The sequence below is a fragment of the Astatotilapia calliptera genome, chromosome 19, assembly GCF_900246225.1.
Source record: "Astatotilapia calliptera chromosome 19, fAstCal1.2, whole genome shotgun sequence".
Classification (NCBI taxonomy): Eukaryota; Metazoa; Chordata; class Actinopteri; order Cichliformes; family Cichlidae; genus Astatotilapia; species Astatotilapia calliptera.
In genome coordinates, this window is record NC_039320.1 from 12,246,296 (window position 1) to 12,272,219 (window position 25,924).

The 25,924-nt window shown below is 42.7% G+C and overlaps 1 protein-coding gene across 4 annotated transcripts in view; it reads right to left on the reverse strand.

The window, feature by feature from the left end:
* Positions 1–1,772: 1,772 nt before the first annotated feature.
* alk (ALK receptor tyrosine kinase) overlaps positions 1,773–25,924 on the reverse strand; it is a 485,678-nt gene continuing 461,526 nt past the window's right edge. For all 4 annotated transcript variants that reach the window (XM_026152849.1, XM_026152846.1, XM_026152847.1 and 1 more), the window contains exons 18-29: positions 22,429–22,587; positions 21,230–21,343; positions 18,825–19,011; positions 18,030–18,120; positions 17,028–17,092; positions 16,809–16,938; positions 15,206–15,303; positions 12,041–12,133; positions 7,352–7,453; positions 6,971–7,105; positions 4,133–4,223; positions 1,773–3,542 (exon numbers count right to left, since the gene is read on the reverse strand). In XM_026152849.1, coding sequence (XP_026008634.1) covers positions 2,466–3,542; positions 4,133–4,223; positions 6,971–7,105; positions 7,352–7,453; positions 12,041–12,133; positions 15,206–15,303; positions 16,809–16,938; positions 17,028–17,092; positions 18,030–18,120; positions 18,825–19,011; positions 21,230–21,343; positions 22,429–22,587 — 2,342 coding nt within the window. In that variant the 3' untranslated portion in view covers positions 1,773–2,465. The remainder of the gene's footprint in view (positions 3,543–4,132; positions 4,224–6,970; positions 7,106–7,351; positions 7,454–12,040; positions 12,134–15,205; positions 15,304–16,808; positions 16,939–17,027; positions 17,093–18,029; positions 18,121–18,824; positions 19,012–21,229; positions 21,344–22,428; positions 22,588–25,924) is intronic.

Below are 25,924 nucleotides of genomic sequence, written 5' to 3' on the forward strand. Positions count from 1 at the left end.
GCTTCATGTCGAGGGAAACAACTGAGAAGCCTGGGAACAAAAAAAGAATGCCTTTGTCCGGTGTTTGTTTCTAATATGAATCTAAGAGCAAACAGGATGATTTGTTTTAAATGCATTTATGCTTTTGCTTCTAACCTTGAGATAGGAAAACTGATCAAAATTCAGTTATCTAATAAAAACAAAACAAAAGCTGAAGTGATTAAGTTTTGATGAGACAAAGAAAAGATTAGTGCGAGCAGGAAAGCTTTTCCTCTGGGCAGAGCCAGTTAGAAAGTGGTTTTAAAATAGTGCTTCATGCACTGTTTGACGTGTGGCACGCTGATGAATTCTCGGCAAAATCTAATCATCATCATCAGAGAGTCATGATAATCAAAAACCTAACACAAAATCACTGGAGTACTGCACGTATGAGCACACAGCTGCAGAATGAGCTGCTCAATTTTAACGCCTGAATTATGTTTGCAGAGCAAACAAGCTGCCGGACGTCTAGTTAACGCTTTTTTCTTAGAGAGGTATCTTATTTGAGTTAATTTGATTAAGTTGGCTGGCAACTTCAAAGATGGAAACAGAGAGAAAATACGGCTGTTATATAGTAATTTATTAATTTTGCCGAATGTCTTCTGAAGGGCAATGTACAGCTTTTTACCAGAGCCATAGTACAATACTTCATAATTACAACATTTACAGGTGCAGTTGGGTTTGTCTTTTTACATCAAACGACGGGGATGAGCAGTGAAGGGAGCACAGAATCAACAAAATGCAGTTTAACACAGACAAAGCAAAAACAGTGTTCATTAGCCAATACCGAGCTCGCCTGCAGGAACGCATTTATCACCGAGCATCATGACACTCACACGACGGCTCGTCGTCTCTTTACAGCAGCTGGACTGACAGCCGAGTACCGGTAAGCAAAAAGCGTAAAAAAATATCGTCATTAATTCACCTAAATATCAACACACTCGTGGCATCGTTTGATAGATACGCCGAACTGAAAGGCAGATGGTAAACACAGACTATGCGGGTGAAAATGAGCGGTTCTGGGTTTCATTCACATGTGGAGCGAAAGCAGTTTGTACTTAAACTTTTCTCTCAGACTCATTTGTATTCCACAACAGCCATCTTATAATAGAAAAGATAAAATATGCAAATTTAAGAACGTGGAGTGCCTCGCGATGGCAAATTGAAGGTTAAGATTGATTCAGCAATATCCACTGTTTCTATAGCCAGACGAAACAAAGTTTGAAAGGAAAAAAAAGAAAAGAAAACCAAGATGTGAATTAATTAATAAAAGGTTACTCAAAGAAGCAATAAGTAAGGAAAAGCCGCGGCTTCTCTGTCTCAAAGCGCTCGTTCGACAGAATGGAGCTGTGAACAAAAGGAGAGTTCAAAGAGCAGCGATTTCAATGAGACCGGGGGCAACGAGTAATTTCACATCTTTAGCAACAACAAAAAAGCTCAACTCCCAAATGTTGCTCATCTTCAGTCACATAACACTCAGTGCTTCATTTATCCAACTATTCCGCTTAAAAAGAGTCGCTGCTGTAACAAAGCTTTTAGAATATTTAGTTAACTTCTTTTTGTAAGGAGTTTCTTCAAATAAAAAAAAAAACCTGAACAAAAAAAAAACAAAAAAACTGAGAAATATCTGCTTCCAAAGGAATTTGTTTGGATCTGGAGAAGCAGTAATAATTTATAGAGCCACTTCCAAATAATAAATAAAGAGATGAATAAATAAACAAGCAGGCAAGCAAACATCAACAACCACATTTTTTCCCAGTATTATTATTATTATTATCATCATTTATTTTTTTATTTCCTTTGTAGAAATGTCTCTGGTAATCCAGCGTCAATCCTGTGATATTCTTGAAAAATAGTCTGATACAAGCAATTTACCACGCTGCATTTTTTTTTTCTTTTCCCAAAGGGATGAGGAACAGTTTGAGGGCTCTGCAGAAGAATGACACATGTGGCTGGCAGCTACAGTCAAACTGATCACCAAAGGTTGAGAGTCAAAGTCTGGCAAAATATAGAGATTTATTCCTCCTCGTAGTCTGTTTCTGATAGTCGTGAAGCCTCCTCAGCAGAACATTAGTTGACCTGTCCTAGTCACAATCGTGTGGAAAGTCTTCCAGGTGATTCTCAGTTTTCTCACTCAATCGCTCCAATGTTGAAAAAATACATTTTCTTTTTTTTTTTTTTTATATTCTTAAAACTATGTTTGACTCTACATTTTGCCTCCCAAAGCTTTTTAGTTCTCCGATGTGCTTTAGCATCCACTGGGGTTTGAACACACCTCAAAGGTTCTGGTGTAAAAAGCCAGTTTTAGAGAGATGGGTTCTTTCCAAAATGGTGGGACGGGAGTGGTGAAAAATAGTCTCTCTCACGGCACAGTGTTTCTTGCTGTGTGACTCACAGTCTCCAAAGACGGGGCCTGAAAAAGAAGACTTTCTGCGTAGGCCTGTGGGCTAAAGCACGGTGGCGTTGTGGCCCTCCATCCTGGGCAGCCGTGGGTCCTGAACCGTCCCCATCGTAACTAGCAGTGGGCGGCTATCCTCGGATATACCTGACTGAGCCATGGACACTGACGTAGGAATGGGTCCCCCCCTCTGGTGGGCTGCTGAGGAGGGCATGCTGCCCTGCTGGGGTGGAGGAGGTGGGTTGGTGTTACTGTGACTGGACTCTATGGGGAGGCCTTGCTCCTGGTAGCCGTATCCGATGGTGCCACAGGGGAAACGTCTCAGTCTGTAGAGGGGGACTGGGGGCAAGGCGGTTGAATCTAAAAGTAGGGGAGACTGGGCAGCGGGAGGAGGTGGAGGGGGTAGCAGAGGTCTGCAAAGACCCTGCTGCTGCTGATGGTGCAGCAGTTGGAGTTGGTGCTGCTGCTGTAGCTGCTGCTGGAATTGCTTGTGCTGGTGCTGGAGACCTAATGCCCCGGCCACCTCAGCCACTGTCCGGCTCACGTGATCCTGCCCCTCTCCAGGAACCCTGCCACTACTGCTTCCTGCTCCGCCCACCCCTGCTTGCCTTTGCTGTTGCTGCTGCTGTTGCTGCTTCCTCTGCTGCTGCTGCAGGAACCACGAGCCATACGTAGGGTTCCACAGACTGCTGCTTTTCCCAGTGTGGGCGTCCTTCTCTGAGGGGTGTCCCTGGGCGAAAGCCAGGTTGATGTGTCCTCCCTCTGAGCTGGGCTGGGTGGTGACATGAGGTCCCTTGGCAGTGAGTGTGGAGGGGGCAGCAGAGGTGACTGTGTTGGTGGTCTGTGTGTGAGGGTGCTGGTGCATGTGGAGGTATGGCTGGGGCTGAGCCGATGGTTGTGCTTTGGCCTCAGACGCTGTGCTCGTCACAACAACGTGCTCCCCTCCTCTCCGGTTCTCCTCTGTGGGGTAGGCGGGAGGTGGCTGTGGAGCCTCCCCATCGGGCACCTGGGGATTCACCAGCACAGTCGGAGCTGAGGGGTCATCGGGGCCCATGGGGGCATGTTCCTCCTCCTCGGGTACTGGCCCATACTCGATAGGCAGAGCCACGTTCACCACATCGGGGTCCTGAAAGATTCAAAGATCATGGCTGTGGATGAATGGTCATAACAGTTACTTCATTGGTCTAATACTTTTGCTTGGAAAATGTCATGAGGTCGAGCAGAGAATTAACGAGAAGGATATTACGGAGAACTGCAGTGCGCTGACAGTCTGGCTGCACTAACAGTAATAAAGGGCAACAACGTCCCAGCAAGCAGATTCTAACAAAGTTGTGGAATATTCACAGTTCGCCTGTGGGTCCAGCAAACTGAAAGCTGCGCATCAACAACTTATGGCATAAGATGCAGCAGCAGTTTACATTATAATCTTAGCCACTTGTCAGCTGTACTGATTGATTCTATCGTCCTGCAGAGTGGTCGAATAGAGCAAGTAGTCCACTACTGCAGATTATGTCTTCCTCTCAGATGGAACACTCCTTTTCATGCACACATACGCTTTCTTATGCTCTGTACAAACTCGTGTTGTGTAATCAGTCTTTGCATGCCAAGAGCTTATAGTAAACAATGAGTCACAGTTAGGTTGTTTCCTCTGATTGCTCAGCCCTAATCAGTGCCTGCATGACAGTCAGGTTCCCATACGGTGCTCAGTTTAGTTACCTGTAAGCAGTAGTCGATTCTCTCCAGGATGGTTGAGAAGTTGGGCCTGTCTTCAGGCTGGTGCTGCCAACTCTGAGTCATTATACGGTACCTGAAATGCACATGAACGAGCAGAAAACACGGAGTCAAAACACTTTCTCCCACTCCATGCAGAGAAAGCAGAGACTCTCCAGCTGATTTAATGCATGCTGGGTAAATCTCCTTTGACTAAATATTCTTTATTTATTTATTTTATTTTGATTTTATTAGGTTTTTGTAATGCAGATTTAAAGTGTAACCTCCCACCACTGAGAGCTATTGTTAAATGGGCGATGTAAATTACAGGAGCGAGTTTTAGTGATGTTAAATCCTGAGTTATGGTTTTAATTGGTGATTAAATTTCACTGTGGCTTTCAGAAAAACTTCAGTTTGATAGAGCACTTAAGGTATCTGCCTATTCTGAGAGAACAAAAAAACCCAACAACACGTTTACAGTGAACATGAATAACAAGATTTGGGGAGGGAACTTTTTTTTTAATTCACGATTTCCTGCTATACCGATTACACTAATGCGCACATCAGTGCTACGTTGCTAGGAAGATACGTCGGATACAAATTTCATTTCAAAATACATTTGCACTTCAGGGAAATTTTCTTTTTTATTATTTTTATATAGAGATAGAGATATAGACAGATGGATATATAGCTGGATAGTGGTGTAGTGGTAAGACTCCACGCCTTTGGAGCGGGAGACGCATGTTCAAGTCCAGCCTGGGGAAAACAACTGCTTTCATGGCTAGAGGTACATAGATCATTAACAAGGAGGTGATAGACAGAAGTGGTAGGGTGAAGTGTGCTGTGTACTTGTACTCTTCCTGTGAAGCATTGAGAGTCAGGCTCACATGTTCAACCAGGGAGGTAAGGGGCAGAATAGAGGAGGGACTACTAATTGTCTAACTTCCTCTACTTGTAGGTTAACAAACAATTAGTAGTCATCGATGTTGACAAAGAGTATTATATCATAAAGTGGCTGAGAAATACAGTCTATAGTATAGACATGTAGTACAATCCCCGTGACTATATTTCAATCTGGGAGACTCTTTGTGACTTGTAAAACGTTTTATTTAGCAGTAACAGCCTTTATCAGACTTGATCGATGATAGAACTCTGAACTATTCCTCCAACTGTGCTTTCAGCCTTGTGAAGCTTCAGGTCACCGGCTGCTCCCTCCTGTTAAATTTCGTGTTCCATCTTTGATTAGTAGCTTCAGCAAGGTCCTGAGCGACCAAGCAGCCTTGAACCATGACGTTTCCTCTCAACTTGCTTCACAGCATACACAAGGCTTGTTTTTGTTGTGCAGTTCCTGTTTTTCTTCAAAACAAACAAACAAAACAACATCATTGAGCCAGAAAATGTAAATGTTACCTCATCTCTTTTCATTTTTGAAAACAGTGGCCTCCTTTGTGGTTTTGTTGCATTAACACAATTCTTACTTTGTGTTTTTCTCACAGTGAACACAGATTGTTGTAGAGATTTTGCTGACAAATTCATGTTACTTTTGGGTTGTTTTTACCCATTTTCAGGACTGAACAATGCCATCTTACTGTGTTGTTTGCATGATGCTCACTCCCAGCAGAAACAAACTCCCCATTTAATGGATAGTTTGTCTTATTATTGTAGAACTCAGGGGACCCAGGTCTTCAAAAGCTCTTTTCAGCTTTGTGCACATTTAGAATTGTCCTTTGAAAGTTGCTGTGATCGAGACATGATTCACACCCACCAGTCTTACTTTAGAGGATCAGACTCTGTCAATAGAGACTCTATATGTCTTTATTTATCATGTGTGGCACCTTTCAACCTCCAATTCATCTCTCACGTCTTTAACTGGAACACCTGACTTAGAGTAGCTTTTAGAGAAGTCGTTAGCACAGAAGGTCATTTATCTTTTGCAGCCTTGATCCTGAATGGCTATAAAAACAGGAAAAGTACAATCTGCTGGTTGCTGTTTGATACGAACTATGGATAGTTTGAAGACAACTAGATCAGTTGTTCTTTCTCACAGGCAGTGCAAAGCAAGATAGTCTGCTTCAGACACATTCACACTGGAAATACTTTACGTGGCTAAGGTGAGTGCGCTGCATGGATAGTGTGTGCATGACACCTTCTCTCGAGTGGTAAATGCACTGGATTATCAGCTGTGATATTCCCATATCACTGCAGTCTGACTCGTATTATTATTAAAGTGGAAGGTTCAATTAAATTAAATTGTCTTTTTAAAGCACCAAATCATAAGAGCAGTTGCCTCAAGGCGACTGCTACATCCTAAGGTAGAGACCCTGAAATAATACAGAGCAATGAAAACAACCCATTTTGAGCACGCAGTTAGTGACAGCAGGAAGGAAAAACTCCCTTTTAACAGGAAGAATAATCGGGCTCAGGGAGGAGCAGCCATCTGCCTCAACCAATCGGGGTTGATGGGAGGAAAACCCGACAAAACTTTGTCTAATTTTGTATAAAACACCGAAATTCTTAAAACAGTCAGATTAGCCAAACTGTGAAAGAAGCAGAAGCTTCTAAACTAAATCTATAGTGCTGCTTTCTTACAGTGACAGTGAATTTACTGGGCTAGCTGGATAATCTGCATTTGTTTTCATATATGCCTATGTTGGGTTTAGCAGTTCAGTGCATGTGTGAAACTGGCCTGTGCATTAGCTTAGCATTAGCTAATGCACTAAGCATTAGCTTAGTCTACAGTTGTGACTTGGATTAGATGCCATGAGCAATAAGTACAAAAAAGTTGATAAATTTAAGCTCTTTCTTACAACTGTGATCTTTCTTGTCTGTGTGATCTGCACTTACACAGGTCCAGGACAGTTTTTAGGCGGGTCCATTCTTCCCCCATTTGTTACAAACTCCAGCACTTCTTGGTTACTGCGGCTCGGATATGGCATGTAGCCCAACGAGAAGATCTCCCACAGCAGGACCCCAAATGACCTTCGAGAGGCGATTGATGAGAAAAAAAAAAAGATTAGTTGGAGGGAGAGAAAGAAAGCTAAGGACAATCAAGTCTTAAATTACAGGCATCATCACCGCTGAAGTGGTGAAGGATGAGAGCAGAGGACAAGTATGAGACGGAGAGAAATGCAGCGAGGGTTCAGCAGGAGGTGAAAAAAACAGACAGGTGTGAAACTCTGGAGGTGAAACCAGTGTCAGTCTGAGAGATGTGTGCAGGGTTCTCACCATGTGTCTGTTTTAGATGTGAAGATGCCCTCCATGAAAGCTTCAGGTGGCATCCATTTCACCGGCAACATGGCACGCCCACCCTTCCTGTAATAGCTCGCCCTGAACACACAAACACATTTGTGAGGGACGTGCTTGCTTAACCGTGTGGTTAATAACAGATCAGACACAGTATTAAAAAAAAAAAAAGGTGAAAACTTCTCAAATCCAGCAATTAATTCAGTGTTTTTCGGCAGCTTTATTGGCGCTCTGATCTGGTCGCTTTTTCAGCCTTCTTACATGTTGCTGTGTGAGACCTTCTAAGAACTCCTTATCTCGCAGAAAGGAACGACGCAGATTTCTCGCCGGGCTGAGCCGAGCCCCGTCTGAGCCGAGCCCCGTCTGAGCCATTTTTAATGCTGCCTTGCCCTTTGCATTGCTAGAAAAATAATCAGATGCGTGCTGTATCTGATCTTTGGTGCTGATAGAGGTCGCCGCCTGGTTTATCTCGCCCTCCCCGAGATGCACAACAAGGACAGACGTGAAGTGGCTCCCATTCGGCTCCACGTCCGCCACGGTGTCCACAAAGAAAAACGGACATGTGTCAGGATCACAGTTAAGTGGTGTCAGCTGCTGTCAGACGGGAAAACTTTATTTTTGGCACCGTTTTCTGTTGCGGAGGAGTAAATCTGTTTGCCCCCAGTAATACTGTCATAAAAATATCAGCATATTCCCTAAGCACTTGTTCATAAACATGGCAATTCTTGATAATAAATGAGACTGTGTGACTGGCTGGGTGGTTGCCAGTTCAAATCCCTGGGGCCTAAGGAATAACGCTCTTCCTCTGCTGAAAACAGCAGCTGCTCCGCTGAAGCTGCACATGGCTGCACAGGAATGAATTGTAATTACAGTGGGCAGCTCCCAGGTGTAACTAGTGTTCCCTGGTCGAACACATAAACATATAGAGAAAACAAACGCATCAAAAACAAGGTGATAAAGAATAAATAGACAGTTGTAGTTTGGATAAATTATGGGACCGTCTCAGGAGCCTGAGCTTTTTCAATGCACCATCTGATACCTGTGCACTTGGCTCTATGTCCTATATTTGTCTGGACAAGTGCTCATATCCAGCTCCATATCTTCATTTTTGAAGTCAACAACAGCAGCTTTGCATGATTTACTTCAAAGCACTGACAGTTCCAAATAGAGATACTGTATCTTATCCTGGGCTTCTGAAATAAGCTAGCTTCACTGCTCTGCCTTTAAGCCAACTTTTTTCTGATTGGCTTCTGCTTGAAAGCAGACGATTTAAACAGTGTGTGTGTGCTTTTTGTGTGCCGCTCGACTATATTATATCTTCTCAAGAACTGAGAGAAGAAAAAATTTTTGAACCTGAGCATTTACAGCAGCTTGACGCCTTTTGGCTCACGGGAAATACTTTTACATCCACCAGCTTCATCATCTTGAACACTGGGCCATAATTAACACCCAACATTGGAACAGCATATAAATATGTGATGGAATATAAGAAAAGGCATAATAGTCCCGCTTTCATTTCATGCTCTCCTGGGGCAAAAATGTCCAAACTTCAGTTAAAAGCCACTGCTCTGTACCTACTGTATAACCTGGAACTGACATTTAAATTAAATCCAAAAATAATATGAGATGAGTGCCAAGAGGCTAAAACAGAAGTAAAACGTGCAATATTTATGCAGTATTAACCATCTGCAGCCAAGGCCCGGCCTCAGTTATTAAATTTTGGTCATAAAGATGGAGTTTCCTTTAATTATAAATTCAGGTGAGAGCGTTAATAGACTGCTGCATTTCCTACAGTATGAACCCAGGGCAAACAGCAAGAGCCAGCACTCATCATTTACTTTAACTTAGCTGCAGCTGCGACTCTTCAGGGGATCCATGAGCAGAGATGAATATAAATGATATGCAGACAGATAATATGGTTAAAAGGGAAATATAAACTATTGGCATAAGAAGTTACCCTTGAGGGAAATTACACATAATCAATGAAGCAGAGAAAACAATCACTAGTGAAGTCTGTTTGCTTGACAGATTAGCTGAGAGCTACACTGCAGGGCAGACACTCAGATATGCACCCAGCGACTTAATCCATCACTTAAAATAACATGCCCCAGTCAGTGATGGGAATCAGTTACCAGCCCCATTTTTAGTGCCGCAATTACAGGATTGAATCGTGCTACCATCTCATTCCCCTCTCCGTCCTCGGTACCCCTCTAATTTTCTTGTCCATCCTAATAAAGAAAACGGTGAGCGAAGTGGAGTGGCCCCTGTAAATAGATGCAGTAAGACCAAACTGCTGCAGGAGCTCCTTTTATTCTCCTAAAATGTCCTCTTTTTTTTTTTTAACGTATACTGCGTCCACCCTTGATGACCTCTGCAACCGAAACAAATAAATGCAGATGAACCGAACTCTAATTTTCTTCCGCCCTGTCGGTTGTCAGGCTGTTAGAGAACGGTGAATCATTCTGAGAAAGATTGAGGGACATGTAGAACACGAGACTGATAATCCCGCTATCGCTAGATCAACCTCCTTTTCAGCACAGGGTGTATGGACATATTTGTTACTCCTGCCAACACCTCCAACACTGACTGAAAGCTGAGCTGCAGATTAGGGAGGCTTAAATACAGTCTCAGGAAATCTATAGCTCAAATGGAGGTGTTTTATGTTTATGTGTGACTCTGTGTGCAAGATAGTTTTTCCCTCTAATACTGCTCTAACAGTAAGAGACAAAGGCACGGAGCGGGCTGTGCTGAATGGAAAGTAAGATAGTTGCATGCACCTAAGGACACAATGGTGGAGGCTAATGTTTGTGTCTGCGGAGCTGGATGTCTTTGTTCTGCTTTTATTGTGCGCCTGCATGTGTGCACGCCAGGCTGACTTTAATAAATACAGCCTAGAGTCGTGCTATACAGCTACTGTTATTAGACCCTATGAAAATATGGTCATTTAAGGCGAAACAGTAGATTTCTCTTCATACTGGCAGCTGTTCACCTTAGGATGACGGCTGTCTGCCAGCTATTGTCTACCCAGCTTTTTATTTACCACCACATCACTGGTGCGCAGGCATGCGTGAAAGACTGTGTGAGTGAAATTCTGCAAGTGCAAGTATGCCTGTGGCTCTAGCGGAATATAAAAAGCTGACATTAAGCCATGTCCTGGTGCCTCACTGGAGGCACCTGTCCCCCTGTGATCGCCTCAAAAGAACCCCACGTCGCTTGTCACATAGCAGTATGGCCACATCGTGAAATGGCAAAAATAACGCACCAGCAGCCTGGTAGCCATGTGTGCAAAACAACCCGCCTCTCTCCGAACACAATAACAATAATAATAAAAAGCCCCTGCACCAGAGCTTCAGGCTGAGAGATAACAACAAAATCGCAGTGAGGCACCTGAAAAACTGACATCAGCAATTAAATCAAGTGTTCCTAAAGTGGCTCCCCGGGGATATTGTGCAACAGCTTTTTCCGGATGCTCTGTGAGTGACTTTGCTCTCGTGTGACTTTTCATCGCATGATTCAAAAGCGCTGCGCTGATCTAACTGAATGTTGTGACATATTTTCCTTGCTCTAATTTCTTACCAGATGAAAGGCTTGGGAGATTTCCCTGCTGGATTGTGCGTTCATTTAAATGATGCCACGTGAAATAATGGTAGCTATATTAAAAAAAAAGGGGATGAGAACAATGACTAAAGGGGAGCTGGTCTAGATTAAAAGAAAGCTTCAGTCCAACAGTATAACAGAGGATAAAACAGCTGAGCTGCAGTATTTACTGGGTAAAAAGCCCAGGACAAAAACAGTTTCAACTCTTTTTTTGTTATAGTCACACAAGAAAGAAAAAACTTTCATGCATCTATGACCTGCATTGCACATATCAGTAAGCGAGAAGAGGTTTCTCCACCAGTGCATACAGTCTTGCTATTTGCCAATGGCATGCAGCAACTGCTTTTCCAAGCAAACGTATCCCTATTTCTAAGAGCAACGGGCATCTGAGAAGTCAGCGGCCAGTCTGCTCAATGGTAAATGGTAAATGGCCTGCATTTGTATAGCGCTTTTCTAGTCCATAGAACCCCAAAGCGCTTTACACTACATTCAGTCATTCACCCATTCACACAGACATTCACACACTGGCGATAGCAAGCTACATTGTAGCCACAGCTGCCCTGGGGAGCACTGACAGAGGCGAGGCTGCCGGACACAGGCGCCACCGGGCCCTCTGACCACCACCAGTAGGCAAACATTGGGTTAGTATCTTGCCCAAGGATATTTGGCATGCAGCGAGGATGCAGCCTGGGATCGAACCACCAACCTTCTGATTAGTGGCTGACCTGCTCTGCCACCTGAGCTACAGCCACCCCAATGATTTTCTGAAAAAAGCTACACGACTTCCTTCCAGTCCTGTCACCTGATAGAAGCAAAGCTGTGACAAGTGGTACTAGGTTAAAATCCAATGATTGCTGCTTAGGCCTTCCGGTCATCCTACTCTCTGATTTTACTTGCCATTAGGTCAGAGTCGTGGACTGTGTAAAAGAAAAGTATTCTGCCACATGTTTGTTTCTCTCTGTTTGGTGTGAGCTGCATCCCTTTGGACTTTATCTGGATTCCAGTTCAGCTATAGCTAGCCAACTGGACCAGAGTGTTCTTGCCCGCTGCCACTGAGCTGCGTTAGTATTGTACCTGTAAATGTCTCGAGCCATCCCAAAATCTCCGATCTTAGCCACTCGTCCCGGTCCTTTGCAGGTCAGAAGGCAATTCCGTGCTGCAATGTCCCTGGAAGAACAGAAAAAAAACACTTTCAGGTTATGTTGCACACATGCATGGACTCATGCTATTAGAAATCTTTACCCACGAACTTCAGGAGGATCAGGTGAGGATAGCTTTCTCACATCTAACACACAGCAGGACGCTTTACACAGTTCTCACTGCTGAAATTCTCTGTGGTTTCAACGCAGGTGCTGCCTGACCCATTGTGAATTCATCACTCAATATACAGACTTTGTGCTTGGGGTACTGGCAGGTTATAGACTGTTTCATATCCAGTCCCACTGTATTGTACATTTGTGAAAATAGCTTAAGCCTGAATTATACAGCACGACAAGGTGAATACTGATGCTCGCAAAGCTCTGCTCAGAGGTTTTCATACATTTGCATCTATAACATCTCCATGTATGAAACACCTACAGATGCTCCCTGTTGGATCTGAAGTTCACTGTAACTACCAAGCTGCTCCGGGCAAGCTGGCAAAGTGTATAGTTTCCTATGACTCTGCCCACATGGTGGATCCAAAGAAAAGATTGAAATGTATGTGCAGGCTGAGTGGGTTAGAGGAGAAAATTCATATTTGCACTGTTCTGGGCCGGTTATTCTTTGAGCAAAAATACAGTAGTTCTCACGGCGTGCTGTACTGCTGTCTGGGGAAAAAGGAGCCGAGCTCACACACTTTTCTCTGCTCCCCAGGCATCTAACTTTCTCAACATCTTAAGAAGTGACGTAGCTCACTGCTCGTCTGCACACTGCAGACAAGCGAGCACCAAAGGCCAATAAACAGCCAGACTTTAGCATCAGAATAACATCATGTGGCGGCGCTGATCTCAGACTAGATCACGAGACAGGATACGGCTGGAAACCACCAGCGATAGAAACACACAGCACCGAGCTCTGTGTGTAGACACAAACGCACACACATGTTTTGATGTTTGGCCTCCAAGCTCAGATGAGAAATGACACAATGAGGATGAAGTAATGGTTCAGACTGATTTAAACGGAGGGCTTTTTAACCACTGTACACAGCTGCCCCACTTTAGTCCACCGCAAGAGATGTAAGCTAACATTATAAAAGTATTTCATCGCGTTAGTATGAGAAACAATAAAATCCTCTCTAGGACATCAGTTCCACTTTCTCCAAGTTTCTTTTAAACTTTATATTAAAGTAGTTAAATAAGTGTCAGTGTCTATAAACTCGGTTATAAAAAACAGAGAAGAGAAACTTCCTCCATTTTCTTTTTCAGGAACAAGAGGTGAAACAATTAATCCATTTAAGGTCATCTAAGCCGCTTCAGGAAAGCTGCATAATTTCTACCGTAGCGCGACTCTAATCAGCGGGCGAGAGTGCACGTGCACACACACGTGCACACACAGAGTCGTGAGGTGCTATTACTAAATCCAACTTGCTGTGTTTAATGGCTTGGAAGAATTCATGGAAATGATTTGCTTTTGCTTGTAGGCGAGGAAGAGTCTTGAACTGCAGCATACTGCTGTGACAGACTGTGGTCTAAAAGCTTAAGGGAAAGACACAGATGTGTTGTACGTGCAGCACAGCGATATGAGAGGAGACTGTTGTTAAAATATTATTAACCGGCCTTATAATGTGAACCTTATTTACAGTAAATTTTCACTGCAGCTTAAAGACCCATTTCATAGCAGCACTTCCAGAACAATACGCGTTAGCCTATTTTAACACCTGCAGTTGCACGAAACTGCCCAACTCCTCAGTACAGTGATAATTTTCAGGTGGCTACAATTGCCAGGCCGCTTGTAAAATGAAATAACCAAAGAGCAACACTGCACCATCCACTAGCCATAAAATGGAAATAAGCAGAGAAACACACATAAGCTGGAGTAAGTCATTCTCAGATAACATCAACCCTGTGATTTAACCTCTTGGTGAACATAACAGCTCTTCATCCAACCCAGTAAGCCCCGAGAGAAAGCTGCTTTCTGTTTTTGGAGTAGCAGCCTACTTCACTCACATGCCCTTTACTCACCCCCAAGAAAACACGCTTCTATAAAAATGAAATTAGCCTCAAGGACAGCGTTGGGGGGGACTTTTAATACAGGTTTAAAGGCAGAGAATCAGGTTGAATAGAAGATCACGAGGCTCTGGAGAAGAGTCGGCCATTAGGTGGATTGATGGAGCTTTACTGTACCGCAGCGGGGCAAACAAGGTTTAATAGACCTCGTCTGTCATTGGCCAATCCCTGGGAAGTCAAAGGCAGATCTCAGGGAAGGTGGATGTGCTTTAATTGTCCTGATTTGATTGCAGAATCTATTTTGACCTTTTCTCGTATTAACACGTACTTGACTTTCCTCGTGCGCGTCCACGAAGGAGATTTTTGTAAGTCGGGTTCAAGAGAGGGCTTTTAAAAATTCTTTAGCCACATCATATGGTTCACCAGCCACTGCGAATATGAGCATAGAAGGGGCATACTCTTGACTTGCGCCTCGGATACAGAGCGTAAAAAGGCAAGCCGGCTAGCCCATCTGGCTGCTCCGATACTAAACTCATCACTTGTCCTTTCTGCTATCTCAGGGAAGGCAAAAGGCATACTCAGTCCATATGTTCTGCTTGGACAGATGCAGTCAGTTCATTATTCTGAGTAGATGCTAGATGAAGGCAGGGAACTCTGTTTGTTTGAATGCACATTTGCATTCCATATTTATACAGTGGCATGCATACCCATATGTTCTGCATATTGTTCATCTGCCAAGGCAAAAAGCCGAGGCGGGGGTTTGTGATAGGTGCTGTTTGTTTGGCTGTCAGCTAGATCACGCAAAAAAACCCCACCAAGACAAATTTCATGAAACTTGGTGGCCGGGGGAAAAGAGGGATACATTAAATTTTGATGTAGATCTGAAAACACTTTCTTTTAAATTGTGAAATACCGTACTGACCTCAGTGAATGAGCTCCCCGAATATGTCAGTCTGATCGGTTTTGCTAGGGAGACTAGAGAACCACTGAGTTCACTGTATTCGTTCATAATAATATGCTCCATTTATTTTTGCCAACGCAAATTTGTTTTTGCATAAGTGTATGCAAAATGTGCAGCCATCTGCTGAGGTACCTGTGTATAAACTGGTTCTCCTCAAGATACTGGCAGCCCTTAGCGATGTCTCTGGCCACGTTGAGGAGGTCCACCATGGTCAGGCTGGATGGTTGATCCTGATTAAACAGAGAAGAGACAGAAAAAACAAAAAACTGAATCTGGGGCTGAATCAGGAATAGTATCTTTAAGAGTTAATGAGCACTATATTTTATGATAACAATCCCCCTTTAGCTCGTTGCTACAAACTTACCATTCTGGTTCAACCTCACAGTAAAAAAAAAACCCTCTAATAACACAGCAAAAGAGACTAACCAACACTGCCCATCACAGATTTATCTGTATTGGCATATGGATTGTCAAAAATGAGAGATTATATAAATTACTCATTAGCCACTTTGTTCGTTAGTTGTGGCAGACGGGCTGGCCTGAGTATTTCAGAAACAGCTGATCTGCTGGGATTAACCCTCACAGCCGTCTCTGGGGTTTATAGAGACTGCTCCGAAAAAGAGAAAATATCCAGTGAGCTGCAGTTCTCTAGGTGAAAATGTCTTGTTGATGCCAGAGGTCAGAGGAGAATGAGCACACTGCTTCGAGCTGATAGGACAGCAAGAATCTTCTCCAAAAACTATTTGTCACAACCAAGGTAGAAGAAGATGCAGAAGTAAATCTCTGAAAACACAACATGTCAAACCTTGAAGCAGATTGGCCACAGCAGAAAACCGTGCTGTGTGCCACTCCTGTCAGCTAAGGAAAGAAAACTGAGCCTACAGTTTAATTACCATTGCTTTTTTTAGTCTGGAAATGTGTTCACACTGACAAGTACTCAGTTGCTGTACTTTAATAACTGCCAAAAACAGTAAAATACTTGCACAAATCAATGAAATTTTGGCCAACAGTGTAAAGTGAGGCTACATCAGCAGAGCTAATGGCAATGCTGACGCTAGCTAGCTTACAACAAAAGATTTTCTTCTTTCAGACGCTGAAATTACAGCTGTTGTGACATTGTTTGTTGTATACAGGTGTTACGTTTTCACTCAGTGTAGAAGAAATGTGTATTAGATGAGCGGTACCAAGTGCAGCGTTCACTATTGGACGTTGCAGTCATCATGTATAGCTAGGTGTGTTCGACTTAGCTACCCTGTCAAACTTCAAGCAGTACACATAAGTGTTTAGTTTATATGGAGTCCAAAGTGAGACATGATAACGATGTTAGAGTTAAGTGGCTGCAGAGCCAGTTTGGAGATTAAAACAAGAGAATAAATGCTGGATTTCATCAGGTCAGCATGAATATAAGACCAAATCAATGCACTGCGTCATGTGATATTTAGGCGCTTAACGCATACAGTAGTACATTTGTGCATCTTACTCTCCTGAGACCCCAATTCCTCACAAAGGAGCTTCATTCTGCTCAATAAAATGTTTTAGACTTTGTTAACAATTATGAACTTTTTGTATTATCCTTTAAAATAAACCCACATCCACTATTAAAAAAATACTGTCTGTTCACAGATGATGTTTAGTTTTTACTGTTATCAGGCCCAATCAATCCCAAACTGGGGGCTGGGTCTCAGGAGAATAAAGTGATATGTTCACTTGAGTGCCAAGCAGCAGTGTGTCTCACCAGCCGGGGTCTGGTCTCCCTCAGGAACGTCTTGAGGTCCCCTCCAGCCATCAGCTCGAGCAGGATGAACCGAGGCATAGCCTGCAGACTTACTCCTATACAGCGCACAATGTTCTGGTGGTTGAACTTGCTGCAGCGACACAGCAGAGAAACACAGGTCAGATTTCTGCTGGTGCTGTACGACAGACTGAATTTTCTTAATGCTTAAATAGCTCCTACCTGATGATTAGAGCCTCCATGAGGAAGTCCAATTCATCCTGCTCAGAACAAACTTCCGGAAGAGTCTAGTTTAAATGGAAACCAAATCTCAGTGCAACAAATGGTAATAAGCAAGCTGTAATTGGCTTCAAATGAAATTGCAGTTCTTTGTGTGGCACTTAAGGCTTCAAAAAAACTTTTTGCAGACGGGCACAAAAACTGCTTTGGTCTCTAGAGCCACTTCCCTCCCATCACGACGCCTGGGGAGAACTCCTTTTTTAAAATAACAAACCTGTTTTATCTGTATAAAGGCTAAAGGTTGGAATTATTAGTGGCCTGGACATTGTGAGTGACAAGCGGGTTCTGATTAAGCCACTAGCAGTTTGCTAGGCTTCACCTCAGCTAATTGGAGTCATTGAACTGGACCTCTCGACTGCGTTTGTGCCGTTGGTGCCTTATGGAGCATTTTTAATGCAATTATCACACAAATAATATGGCTCACTGTGCGGTTAAGAGACCATCCAAGAAGAATGTGCTCCAGCTTTGGCAAGTGAAATTCTAATATTTCATTAGTCTGTTAGCGCTAATTAGCAGCAATCTGTGTATGAGTATGCAACCATCTATTAATGCATATTGCTTACCAGGCTCACTGTGTCAGCTGACAATTTAGCACGACACCCTCTCGTCCAAAAATACTTTGTTTTGGTCCAAAACAAACTATAATGCTACAAATTGTCGCTTTAGAATGGAGCTTTATAAACCAGCTGGTGGTGTCCCAATGGGTACATCCATCTTTTATAAAAAGTCTGTGGTAATAAGTGTTGCATACAGTATTTATGATATTTTGTATCTTGAGCTGAATGATGCTGAATGTGGGGCAGAGAAAATAACTGTTACAGTCGTTCTGTTACAAAGCTTTTAACGGAGTTTCAAAACAAGTCTTCAACTCTGTGATTGCCGGAGAAACGCCGCACAAACATCCATCACATGTAACCCCACTATTACTCTTGCGTCATGACTCACCTTGACTGCAACTTGCAGTGGACTTGGTTCACCTGGTATCCCCACTGCAAGACCTTCATAGACCTCACCAAAAGCACCGTGACCTAGACCCCTGCAAACAAACAAACACATAACTAGTTTTAGAGAGAACGATTTAAACAAGAACAGTGCTGACACCTCTAAACTAAAGACGCTTGAACAAGGCAGCAGAAAGACATCCTAAATAAACCTTTTGTCCAAACATCGATTACCCGAGGAGCTAAGCACGAGGTAAACGAGTGGGAGTCATGTAGTAAATCAAAAAGAGTGACTTCTTTCAAACACGGTGGTTGAGATGCTAGTCAGTATTCTAATTTAGTGGTCTGACAGCTTTTCAGCCCACAAAGAAAAATAACTCTTTAACCTGTTGCAGCAGTGAATTTTAAAATGAAAATATTTATAGTTTCCATTTTTTCCCCTTTTTTTAAAAAGTTGTTTCAGTTGACATGACTCTCGCATAACTAGATGAAATAGATGTGTCATGAAAGTAAAAAAAAAGAGAAAACTATTAATGATTTCAAATGTTTAAAAACCTCAAATGATGAACTGGCGAACTATAAACACAGAGACAAGATCATTCTGGAAAAAAATGATTTTTCAGAAGCGGTGAACACCGTGAGACGTCACACTACTAATGTTGTTTCCTCTCACGCCATTCTGCATTTTTGAGTCTAACATAAGTGGATTTCCACAACTATTTTGTAGGACTGACATCTTCAGTAATTGCACATCAGTCCATCCCTGCCCCACAGTAATGAGATTACTTGAATCTTTTACCTGGTGAGAGAAATGTTTCGCCTTGGCACTTCCTTCAGGTCGTTGACCGAGGCCGTTTTGCCAGCAAAGCAGTAGTTGGGGTTGTAGTCTGTCATGATGGTGGAGGCCCGCAGCTTACTGAGCTTGCAGTCTGGACTCTGCAGCTCCAGCTGAATGGACTGCAGCTCTGTGTGTTTACGCCGATACACTGGTGACATGAAAATAAAAGAGCAGTTTTGTTCCACTACTGAGATATCGACATATTAATAATATTAATAAAAAATAAATAAATAACAAAACATAAGTCCTTTTTGTAAAAAATTACTACTGGCAGCCAAAGCTCACAAAGCGGAAAGCTTTTCCAGTTATTACGTCTCCAAAGAACACAAAGCTGTACAGCACCAGTCACTTAGATAAAGCCCACTGTGTCCCTGAGCATCCATTCCTTTCCATCCGATCTGAGATTTGTCCAAAATATCACAAAGAGCATGTTTCAGATTTAAAGTTTTTCAACCACTGTACATGTGCACCTGTTAGATACATGAACACATATAAAGTGCATAAACAACAATGGGCCCAAAGCGTAAGACCCAAAGAGCTCACATCTTTTCCCTCAATATTGCAAATGCATGCACCTCATAGAGAACAGCATGAAGTATGAAAACTCAGCTCTTTGTTTCTCTCTCACACACCCACACACAGCAAACTTCACACTTTTTAGTGCTAGAAGCCTCAACCTGGACTGTGAACATAGTAGCTTCAGGGACAATCATTTGTGTGTGTGCTTATGTGTGTGTAGGGGAGTTATTTATTTACCAAGTGCTGTCTAATGTACGAGTGCTGTCAGCTGCTGGCTAAGCAGCCATCCATCATTAGCGTGTTTCGTTCATCAGAGAGGTTGTCCCACACCTCGTCTGCCCCTGCCTCGTCCACTAATGTGCGTTCAAAAGTGTAGGTGGGAGTCTGAAAATATGCGTCAGCCTGCAAGTGATGGCTCAATGAGCGTATACTGCATGTCTGGCGGTAATAGTCTGAAAGCAGGCGTGCAGAGGGATATTTGTGATGGCTACGAGGCTCACCTCCCATTCTGGAAACAGCCTGCTAAGGGCCATTTAAGATGGGCCAGGGACCACTGGAGAAGTTTCATGCAGAGTGAAAATGTGTTTTTTTCAAAATGTATAACAAACAAGAAAAAAGGGTGATCATAAAAACATCTCAAATGAAAAAAGAAATCATGTCGGGTTTACATTTGGCTTTAAGCTTGTATCCGTGAACCTCTGAACCGTATCCACCATGTAGTGAGAACAAATTCATGGCGTACAACCCTGTGGCTTGCTGACTTGAGGTGCCAACCTCAGGCTTAGACACTATAGAGGGAGGAACAATATGGCTTATTATCAGTGCTCACCAAACCGTGCATCTCAAATAGTACTAGGGTGCATTAGTGCCTATGGAATTGGCAGCTTGCTCATCTGGAAAGGCACAACCAATGCTGAAGGTATCAATGAGAGGAAAACACAAGTCTGCTCCCATCCAGACTTGATCAGGGAAGACCTTAATATTTCAGCAAGACAATGCTAAACAGCACAGTGCATCTATTCCAACAGCATGGGTTTATAGCACAATTGCCCAGTTGCTGAACTGGCTTTCCTGCAGCCCCTGAAAACATTTGGATCATCATGAAATAAAAAAAAAATGCAACAAAGACGAACAGGACTATTGCACAGCTAGAATTCTCTATCAAAAGAATGGGAGAACATTTCTCTCCCAAATGTCCAACAGCTGCTCTCCTTAGTTCCCACATGTTTATGGCCTGTTGTTAAAAGAAGAGGGGATGTTACCATGGTAAACATGTCCCTGTGGCAACTTTTTAAGACATGTTGCTGCCATTAACTTTGTATGTTCTACTGTAAATAAAATTTGGGTTTATTAGATTTGCAGTTTGTTTTTATGCACATTTTGCACAGAGTCCCAGTGTTTTCTGGAACCCCAACCCTCTCTCACAATCTCCTAATAAAATCTGTAATATTTAATAGAGTATGTTGCGTTGTGGTACGACTGCGTATAACTTGTTCAGTGATTGGGCAAGTAAAGTGTTAAAAATCACAGAGCAAAACACTTTATGTATAGCAGGAAGTACTGAATGAGTGAACAAAGGAATACACCTCCTGAAATTAGTCTCAAATTAATTATGTTGTGTCCTCCTCCACCTACAAACCCCAGCTGCAAAGCTGAGGAAGGGAGGAAAAAGTGCAATGAGAATAAAACGAGTGCAGACACTTGCTGATCCAGGCTTTTGCAGATCATGTCAATTTTCACTGTAAAAATTCTGTAAATTATCAAGCAGAATAATTTTGGCCGTTGCCGATACCAAATAATTCTTTCAAATTCATATTAGTTGCTGACAAAGATGTGTCAACACTTACTTATCATGACTCCGGACACAGCCAGCAGGAGGGCAGCAATGAGCGCCGAGGTGCCCACAGACAGACCCAGCGCCAGGTGCGAGAGAGATGGCTGCGGAGGCTGCTGGGACACATCTGCAGGACAAGGGGAAACAACGGTGTCATACAGTTGTTATCTTCCCCCAGAGGAGTATTAACATTCACTTCACCACACTGATCCCAGACTTAATTAATGATGTGAAAGCGATGACACAACAGAGCTTAGGAGCGGCGACGGACGCTGCATGTCAATTCCTTTTTTCTGTGCGGAGGGGAGATCGTTTCGCTCGTCTAAGCCGAGGAACAAATCTGAACACCGAGAGACACCATATTGAGATTGTGACCTTTTTACGACCTAGCATCACAGAATTATCTACCGCTTGTCATTATAAAGAACAGATTTGCAAATCATCGGTTGAGGAGACAGTCTAGGTCATTAAGATATTATTGAGACGGTAAAAGCCCTGTTATTTTGCTTGAAATTATAAAGTGACACTCTGCCATATTAATTCATTTCAGATCTACATTCATAAACGTGTTATCTGCCTGAGATTACAAATCATAATTGAAGAGGCAATTCTGGGTCTGTAGGGGTTTGTCTACACCGGCTTGTTAGAGTTTAACCCAAGAAGAACGCAGTTTTCAGACATTTCTGAAAGCTGATTTTTAGTCGATGGGCCTAATGGGCAAAGCTAGCTCCATGAAGGCTCATTAAGCCCATTATGAAACACATTCACAATCCACAGTCTAATGTCACCACATCAGTACTAAGGTGAAACCTTTTATCCTTGACATCCTGAAATAAAGAGCTTTTATCTGACTGCAGCGCCAACAGTGAAACGACAGGACAGGAATCCATACGACTATTACTGCTATGGTTACATTCATTTTCAGTGAGAGGTTAGCTTATCCTACGTATTGATAATTATTACGAATGATTGAAGCGCTATTAAAAAACATTTTCCCTGATAAAGATTCAATAAAGTACAGAGCCTTCCAGGCTTAATTACTTTTGTGGATTAATTCATTATCTGTTCTCCGAGTCGCAGCCTATTACAGGTAAAATTACATTCAGCTCATTTGTGTGTTCAGATCATTTCATACGTTTGCATGGAACAGATAGAATTAGTCTGTGGTTCTTCATTACTTGAGCTCCACTACTGTTATCTCCTGTGTCATACCTGTGGCGTTGATGCAGGAAACTTCATCCGGTGCCAGGGTGAGGCCTTCATCACAAAAGCAGATTGTGGAGTCTATGTCTATCTCGTGGCATTCATTGCTCTCACAGTGGCTGCAGTTCTGCACCGGGCTGATGATCACCTCGCCATCCCCCTCCATACCTGTAGGCATCCACGCACACACACAGACACAAAAACACGGCAGAGCAGAGGTTTCTAAAGCGAACAGGATTTGATTAGATGGCTGTAGGATGTTCTCTGGTTAAATGAGCCAAAGTTCAATAACGCTCCTGATGTAATTTACAGGAAATAGTCCTGATTAAAGGATCTATGAAAAAAAAAAAAAAAAAAGAAAGAAAAACTTCCCAAGGTTTCACTCTCCACGCCATCGTGATCCAGCATATGGTATCCTCACTCACAGAAAGAAAGGAGACTGTGTAAGCGGTAAATAAAAACAGAAGACGGTGACCTGTAAATCAAATAACGCTTATATTAAAAGGTAAACATCAAATACTGAAAGAGAAATTTGATTGGGTCTGGAACATCATGGTGTAAATTTGAAAAACATTGGATGAGGCGTCATATCTCATTCATGATTCCTTCAAGTTTCCCAATTTTTAGTTCTTTTTAATTAAACATATAGTTTAAATAGTTTCCAAATTGCTCTATTCTGTTTGTATTTACATCTTATAACATGAAACACGGTTGCATCTTTCTCCAGTTCTTCTGTTCACAAAGCCTTGAGGTCAAGGTCACTGAGATTCAAACTTGTATTAAATTTTTAGTAGATCAATACAATTTCAAAATCCTCAGTGACTTCCTTCTTGAGTTTCAGAAGATTTTCAGAAAACCTGACCTCTGACTTTGACCCCGAGTTCAATGTCGAACTTGAGAGCTTTAAGGATGAAAGTTTAAATTTATCTAAGCAGCTCAAAGACAGCCATCCACTTTGACTGTCAATGAAACAGCTTGTTGCGGAAATGCTCCAAACACACACACACACACACCCGCAAAGACTAACATTACTTCGTTAAGGCTAACCCAGCGAGAGCTCATTATGTTAACTTGGTGCTCGTTGGTGGGCGGCTGTCGCTACGGAAATACATTTGTTTGATTGATTGAGTTGTTGTCTCTAATTTGGTAGCCAGAAATTTATATATATTTAAAAAGGTTTTCTGCAGAAAAATGATCATATTCATATTACTCTTATCTACGTGCATTTACTATCTGGCCAGTTCAAACTGCTGTAGAGCAGTTTATAGAGGCAGCTTTTGTTGCGTGGGGAACTGGGAGCTTGCAGATTTCCATTACAGCCCAGCCTTGCCTAAAATAGATGAATTCAGTGATTGTGAATGGAGGTTTGAATAATCAGAAAAAAAGATCTTCTGGCTAGAAGAAAAATCCGCAACCTCTCTGCCCTCCATAGCCCGAAAGCTTATAGCCACAAAGACCTTTAAAAGAGATTTTTTACAACGTTATTTATTTTATTTCAGATTTGGGGAAACCAGTTCTCTTGATTGTGAACTACAGCAAGCAGGGACAAGGCGGTGCAGCACAGATTAGTTATTGGTTGTGAAATTCTGTACTGTTTAGCAAGCAAAGCAAATGCATTCATCTGTAGAATCTATTTTCTCTCATCATTCTGTTATCAGCTTTATACGTACAAATACATAAATCTAACCCAAAAACACAGAGACGGCTCTGAGGAGGAATACAAATGTGTCGAGAACAGCTGCTGACTGCATACTAATATCAAGGCGTGTTGTGGCTCTTTAGACACAGGCGTGCTCAGTGCTCCTTCATGTTCGTGAAGTGAAGATGGTGATGATTATTGTTACAAACATTTCTAAGACATCCTGTTGGCACACCTGACTTAGATTCTAATAATATAATATTCTAATAAAAATACCTTTATGTGCTGTGCTGCAGTTGTTTCACTATCAACGCTAGACAAGAATCCTGATAAAGAGGAGTGATTTTTCTCCTCAAAAGCTTCTTGAATAATGATTTGCTTAGTCTCTTACCATACTCATGAAAAACCGGGCACTCTCTTACACACCGGTGCATCGACAGAGACTCATTTATATACTCCTGGCTTCTAATAACATTCACGCTCTCCTCGGTGCCTCCCTGCATCTAGTGGCCAGCTGTGCAACCCTATCTGTATTACAAAGGATTTGAAGCAGTATGCCGTATTCGGTGGATTAGGAATCCGTATTGCAAACTGTTGCCTCTGTCAATATTACCAAAATCATTTTTGATCCTTTTTAGGCCTGTCAGTGCACACAGCAGGGCGATCCTGCATTACCCACTGTTTTTGTTTGAGCTCAAGAATCTCCCAGTGCAGCTCAAAGGAAATTGATGCCGTAGAGATTTGTGATTACGACTTACAGCAATGCCCTTAAACCTGACCTTTACTCGGATGATATTCTTTTTAGTTATCACATTACAGATATTACAATAAGCCATTTGTGTATTTTGATAACAATTCATGCCTTTTGGGGGATTACCCAGCTGCAATTGTTGGAAAGCATTTAAGTAACAAAGTGTTGCAGGTTACCTTTGTGGTGGCCATCTTGTTTTCCCAGTAAAGAGGAAGCCTGCCTCAATTGCAGCTCTTTTATAGGCCAGTGTGTATTAAGAAGGTGTGTCTTTAGAGTATTTAAAGGGAGCAGGAAATGGATTGGGAGCCATTTTGAGAAGTTGCTGTCTGCATGTGCATGATGTTGGCAAGAGATAATAAAACAATTACCGTAATTGTCGGGCTATAAGCCGCTACTTTTTGCACAAGCTTTGAACCCTGCGGCTTTTAGTCAGGTGCGGCTTTTCTATGGATTGTCCATGATTTTTGTGATATCGTAAGACGATTTGTTTTGTTTGTTCCGCTGTTGTACGGCACTACGTTGCCTGGCGGAAGGATCGGGGTTCAAGAGTGGTATGTTGGTCACATGTCCATCCGCCAGGCAACATAGTGCCGTACAAGTAGCGCGAAAAACAAACTTCAAAGTAGCGCTACGCGTTCAGCGGGAGTCGTGGATGACGAGCGGCGATAAACTTGCGAAAAGCAAGTTATGCTCAACTCTACCGGTGGATTCTGACAGCGTGGAAAAGTGTGCAAACATCCACGATCACCAACGGATTTCGAAGGGCTGGACTGCTGCATGATGGAGAGGAGGACACCGCCACGGCCCTTCAGAGGGTGTTCGACTCCGACACTGACAATGACAATGAGGATTTCTTTGGTTTTGAAAATGACAACGAAGGAAAGAAGCTGAGAGTGGATGACGAAGCCATCCTGAGCCTGTTCGTTTCCGACATTGGAGAAGAGGACTTTGGTGGTTTTAGAGCGCAGGAAGATGGTGGTGAATGACTGACTTTTCTTCTTGTTAAAGCCGTGTCTCTGCACCTGAGCCTAAAAGGTAGTCCGAATCTATTTTTCTGGTGTGCTGTAGGCTACTGTTATGTACTACATGTGCAAATATGTACCCATAACTTGTTT